The 6,574-nt window shown below is 33.6% G+C and overlaps 1 protein-coding gene across 1 annotated transcript; it reads left to right on the top strand.

The window, feature by feature from the left end:
• Window positions 1-5,729: 5,729 nt before the first annotated feature.
• On the top strand, window positions 5,730-6,080 carry LOC133878930 (probable CCR4-associated factor 1 homolog 9). The gene has a single exon (XM_062317493.1). The coding sequence runs from the start codon at window positions 5,730-5,732 to the stop codon at window positions 6,078-6,080; it is 351 nt and encodes a 116-aa protein (XP_062173477.1).
• The last annotated feature ends 494 nt before the right edge of the window (window positions 6,081-6,574 follow it).

Here is a 6,574-nt window from a genome sequence, read left to right on the forward strand (position 1 = left end):
ATTGTGCTGTATAAGTATGATAAACTTTCAATTTAAACAACATACTTACCAAAAGTGACAACTAGAAAATCAACTTTGATTGGTACAGCGTATCACAACTTGATTCTGCATGATTTGTCTTTAAATTATGACAAAAACATTAGTTAAGGAAAAAAAAATAATAAATAAACCAACACTGTAAATGTCTCTAATTCCATTCCACTCACTGAAAAGCAGACAAATATTCCAAATACATTTGAATGAAGCAACATAAGCTTTTTCAAAACGGAAAATAAGCCAAATAGAAAAATCAAATAGTCTCTTATAACTTCTCCCAACAACAAATATGTACTCCAAAGTAAACAAAACCAACAACCCGAAACCACCATTTGTAGAAGAAAACTAGAAACTCAAAAGCAAAAAATACAAGCAAATCTCCAAACACATCAGCTACTAGAAAATGATTGTCACCATCACATGCAAATTTGAGACAACCAAAATATATAATAATAAAAAAAATCCTCCAAATTCAAGCCTAGCTTGGCCATTCGGTGGAAGCAAGAGACCCACTCTTCCCATTTACCTCATCTTCAACCGAAAACCAGTAGCCTATATATTCCCTTGGATTTTTTCATCTCAAGCAAAAATCAAAGCCCTCCATCTCTGGTGTTTTTTCTAACATAATCTCCATGACAAGTAATGTCTCATTGCATGTTTAAAAAATGACCAATATCAGCAGCAAAAACGAAAAAAGAAACAAAGAAAATACAAACTACATTGTGCTGTATAAGTATGATAAACTTTCAATTTAAACAACATACTTACCAAAAGTGACAACTAGAAAATCAACTTTGATTGGTACAGCGTATCACAACTTGATTCTGCATGATTTGTCTTTAAATTATGACAAAAACATTAGTTAAGGAAAAAAAAATAATAAATAAACCAACACTGTAAATGTCTCTAATTCCATTCCACTCACTGAAAAGCAGACAAATATTCCAAATACATTTGAATGAAGCAACATAAGCTTTTTCAAAACGGAAAATAAGCCAAATAGAAAAATCAAATAGTCTCTTATAACTTCTCCCAACAACAAATATGTACTCCAAAGTAAACAAAACCAACAACCCGAAACCACCATTTGTAGAAGAAAACTAGAAACTCAAAAGCAAAAAATACAAGCAAATCTCCAAACACATCAGCTACTAGAAAATGATTGTCACCATCACATGCAAATTTGAGACAACCAAAATATATAATAATAAAAAAAATCCTCCAAATTCAAGCCTAGCTTGGCCATTCGGTGGAAGCAAGAGACCCACTCTTCCCATTTACCTCATCTTCAACCGAAAACCAGTAGCCTATATATTCCCTTGGATTTTTTCATCTCAAGCAAAAATCAAAGCCCTCCATCTCTGGTGTTTTTTCAATTGATGTGGAACCATGGCGTACAAAATATTGGTAGATATTGCAATTGTGTTTTGTTATTGTAATAAAATACTACCGTTTGAGTTTTTTTTTTTTTTTTTTAATTCTATATAGCGTAAAGCACTAACAAAAGATCTTGATTTGTGGGTTCTTAATAAAATGTACACACCATAAGGCCTAAGCTTGCTCCATTGCACTTCTCCCCAGCTATTGTGGACTGAACTCCCTACCTCTCGCTTGTGACGTTTAGACATGTATATGTTTAGGAATAAAAAAAAAATGATGGAACACAATACAGCATGTTTGCCTCGTGAAAAGTGTATTCTTTCCAACTACACACAACATAAATTACTTATGTATTTACATGGGTCGATATTAGTTATAACTAATCTATTATTTAAAGTTATTTGCAATCTGTATAAACAGATGCGTATGCAGATGTAGTTAGTAAAAATCATTATCTTTATAACCTTTATATCGACCATATATTTTTCATGTTTGCTAGATTTGTAATTTTTTTTTTAATTTTTTTTTTTTGGTTATTTTTAAGTTGTATTGTGAAATCAAGATATAAATTTCATCTAAAATACTACAGCTTAAAAAACACTGAAATTAGTCCAAAATAATTTGAAAATCGTTTAGAATATGCCTTAATAGATACCCAATATACTAAAATAGGCTCAAAAAGCCTATTACTTGATAATCTGATAGCGAATAATAATAGTATTCAATAACCGCGTGGATACTAATCGTATGATGCGCATGCGAACATGACCTAGAGACCTATGCAGCAAAGCAGCCTCTAGAAACCTAACCCTTCTTGTCACTACTAGTATTACTCGCCACCTAGCCTGCAGACATGGAAAACAAATGATAAAAAGGGAATAAGAAGCAGGTAATTAGCACCCTCTCTCTCTCTCTCTCTCTCAAATCCATATAGAAAACTACCCCTTAATATCGGAAAACATCCGCTTCATTTCTCTCCTGCACAAATACACTGATTCAAATTTTTTTTTTTTTTTCTACTAATTCAAGTATTGAAATTATCTCCCACCGATTGCTCGCCCCGACAAGCTCTTTTGTTTTTTTAATTCCTTTGCAGACGCCTTGAAGGCCCATTTAGCAGCCTTTGAAATTATGTAATCACAAGGTTGTTTAATGTTTTTCTATTTACATTTCTAGGCATAGTTTGGAAATATTTGGATTATAGGTATGATGAAGACGCTGAGATGGCTAAAATTACTACCATTATTTAGGACAAAATACGTTACATACCCTACCAATTGTTCTACTACTTTTACCCATCATAAAAATTTTGGAACTTATCATACACTCTTTATCCAAAGAAGCTGGAACAAAACCAGAATTTTCTACCTATAAGAGTCAAAGGTCGAATTTAACTTGATAAAAAAAAAATGAAAATCCAACTTCAAAATACACACATGATGTATTATGTACCATCTTTCTTTCTTTTTTCTCCCTTCTCTAGTTACTAACTAAAAATAAAATAAAAAATTGGGAAATAAAAAAAATTATTCCTGAACATATACATCCAATAAGAGAGCCCCTTCTATCAGGCCAAGGCAGAAAACCCTTGTTTTCTGCCCACCAATTACATTTTGACACATCATCTCAACCAAAAAAACTCAGAAATTTCAATTGTTGTTGAAACACAGGATTCCTCCCCTGCCCAAACCGACATTCCGCCACAGCTAGGCCGGACGCCGCCGCACCGCCCAGGCCAGACCACGCCGCCAACGCCCGTAATGGACCCGCTGCCACCAACCGGGTCGGAACACCAGCCAGGCCACCCCCAGGTTGCCAATCCGTTCGTTGCCGATCCGTTCGAGTTCCGACGCCGTGGAGTTGCCGATCAGGCCGTGGAGTTGCTATTGGTGGGCAAAAAAGTGGTGGATTTTGCCACCACCGAATAGAAGTTATTTCCATCCAATAAACCCTATCTCCCACCTTGCCACCTGCAACCAAACCTAAAGGTATTCATGCTTGCATCATATATATGCTTCTTTATGGGTTCGTGTCCCCCAATTTGTACCATTTTTCTTCTTCCTCGTTTCTTTGTTAGTAGTGTGCTTCTTTATGGGTTCGTGTCCCCCAATTTGTACCATTTTTCTTCTTCCTCGTTTCTTTGTTAATAGTGTGAGTTTAAGCCAATGATCCTCTCTGATTCCTCAACATACCTTCTTCTAGTGGGCTGAACCAAAATTTATTTTTAAGAGTCAAAATCATAAAATAATTTTTTTAAAAAAATCAAATTTAAGAAAAAAAAATTATAAATTTTTGGGGCAGTTCTGCCCCTGCTTCCTCTCAAGATCGGTAGACTATCAAACCAATCATATTATAATTAAGGTCCTAATTAAATAAAAACTAAGTAGAACTTTAGTATTAATTCTTTAGTTAGTTTGTATTAGATTATGATAGTGAGGGATGAAATTAGAACAGACCACACACACATATATATTGTCGAGTTTACAAGTATTCAAAGTAAAAAGATTAAGTCCTTCGTGGGAAAAGTGTAATAAATTTTAGTGGTTAATATAATATAATTGAGATCATACTCATATGCTTAAGCCTTTGTGTTAAGTATGTCTCAACATACTATATTATGGTCTTAGAACATCTCTAATAGATCTTTTAAATTGGTTATAAAAACTATATTTAATTATTATTATGTAATTTACCTCTCCAACATAGCTTTTAAAACAAAAGCTTTCCATCCAATTTGCAACAGTAGACAAAAGCAACTCGGACTAATATAAATTAATATTTTAAGAAAGAGATGGAGAAAGGTGAAAAAAATAATAAAAATTGGTTAAAAAATAATATTTAAAAAATGTAAATGACGAAATAGATAGTCTAACTGAAATTCGGATTGAAAAATAACTAGCTAAAAAAAAAAAAAAAAAGAGGGTATTTTGAAAAACTAAAACAACCCTTATTACTAGAAATGCTTTTACTAAAAGACTCTCTAAAATATAAAACTTATTGACGTGACCTAAAAATTAGGCTTTGATCTGTCAAAAATAAACTTAATTGGAGTCTTATATATGGACTTTGGCCTAATAGAAACATGTATAACCATCAATTTTATGGTTCGTACGCAGAGAGACAAAAGAAAACGCTTTCAGAGATGTTTGGTAATTAATTGTGAAATAGAATATTTATTTAAATAGTAATAAAAAAGTATTAATGTGATATAAAATTTAAAAATATTTTATAAAAAAGTGAAAAAATTGTGTTTTGTAGTGAGTTTTTTTATTTGAATAATAATAAAAAAATTATTGATATTATGTAAAAAATGTAAAAAAGTTATAATATTTTTTTATTTTGGGCTTGTTTAACAAACCATTCTCAACTCTGTCTCTTTTTCTTTTCACTTCTCTAAAAAAAATCAAATAAAAAAGTTCTAACTTTTTTACATTTTTTATATCACATCAATCATATTTTATTACTATTCAAATAAAAAAAACTCATTATAAAACAAAATTTTTTCACTTTTCTATAAAATATTATTAAATTTTATATCATATCAATCATTTCTTATTATACAACACACAAATATTTCACAACACAATTACTTATCAAACAAGTTCTAAATTTTTTGAAAGAAGTGTAAAATGTGTTGAAAATTTTAGGATCGTTTGCCAAACAACTTCTTTATTACTTCCTTCTTCTTCTTCTTCTTCTTCTTCTTATTCTTCTTCTTTCTTTTTTTTCTTTTTTTTTCAGTTTCAATGCATAAACTTTGAACAATCTATGTTGTCCCCCATTTGGTTTGTTTTGAACCAAGCCATCAACTACAGTTGATTTGGGTATTTTGAACCAACTTCAGTTATCTTCTCATTCTTCTTTTTTATTCTGCGAAACAAATCACCATACTCCTCTCTCTCTCTCTCTCTCTCTCTCTCTCTCTCCCTCTCTAAAATAGAAAACTACAACACCATGACTTCACCACCATCGTCAACAGTAACAACCACCGTGCAAGCAGACACACACCTTTAGAGAGCTAGTCCGGAGGCTGACAAGTTCGTCCTCTCGCTCAGAGAAGCTCACCGGTGGGCTTACCTGTTCCTGCCGGTCATCCTTCAACTCCACGAGCCAAGGCACACCCAGAATGAGAAAGCTTGAACCGGACACACCGATTCAGACCCATCCTAGTAGTTGTGAACTGGACACCAAAAAAAAAAAAATCCAGCTATTTCCCAGAAATGTTTGAAAGCTAGTGGTATCGAACGTTATAAAAATGGGAATAGGAAACCCTAAAACCCAAATCACTCGTTATGTATTTTGCAGCAACGGAAATGGAGATTGTTGTACGTGAGGTTTGGCAAGACAACCTTGAACAAGAATTCTCTGAAATCGCACGTGCTCCCCCCCATCATCGTTTCGTCGCCTTGGACACTGAGTTCCCAGGCCACGTCTACCTTGCTCCCTGCCGCAGTCACTCTAAACTATCTCTCGTTGAGAATTACCCATCCATAAAGCGCAACGTTGATTCAATTAGGATTATTCAATTAGGTTTGACTACGTGCGATGCCAACGGGGATTCTTACTTTGTGTGGCTGTTCAATTTCAGGGACTTCAATAAGGATACTGGTCTTTTCAATCCGGACTCAATTGCATTACTAGAGCGCCAGGGAATTGACTTCTAAAAAAATCGAGAAATGGGTATAAATTATGTGAATTTTGCGAAGCTAATCATAAATTCTGGTCTATTAAGAAATTCGATCATCACTTAAGCAACTTTCCACAGAGCTTATGATTTTGGTCACCTAATCAAAATCTTAATTGGGCGGGAACTGCCATTTGATTAGATGGCATTTATGGGTCTGGTAGTACATTTTTTTGGGTACAGGGTATTTGATATTAAAAATATGATCAAAATGTGTGGTGGACTATATGGAGGGTTGGAAAAGGTTGCCAAAGCTTTAGGGGTGGATCGGGTTGCTGGGTTGTGTCACCAAGTTAGGTCTGACAGTTTGTTGACGTTGCATACGATAATGAAATTGATAAATGTTCATTTATTTGAAAAAAAATTTATTGACTTTCAGTTGGTTTTTTATGGATTGGAAGTTGACACTGCCCCCTTGACTACAGTCTACACCAAAGTTTCACAAGTTCGAATCCATCATCTTCCCTATTGTGT

This window comes from Alnus glutinosa, chromosome 10, assembly GCF_958979055.1.
Source record: "Alnus glutinosa chromosome 10, dhAlnGlut1.1, whole genome shotgun sequence".
NCBI classification, from domain to species: Eukaryota; Viridiplantae; Streptophyta; class Magnoliopsida; order Fagales; family Betulaceae; genus Alnus; species Alnus glutinosa.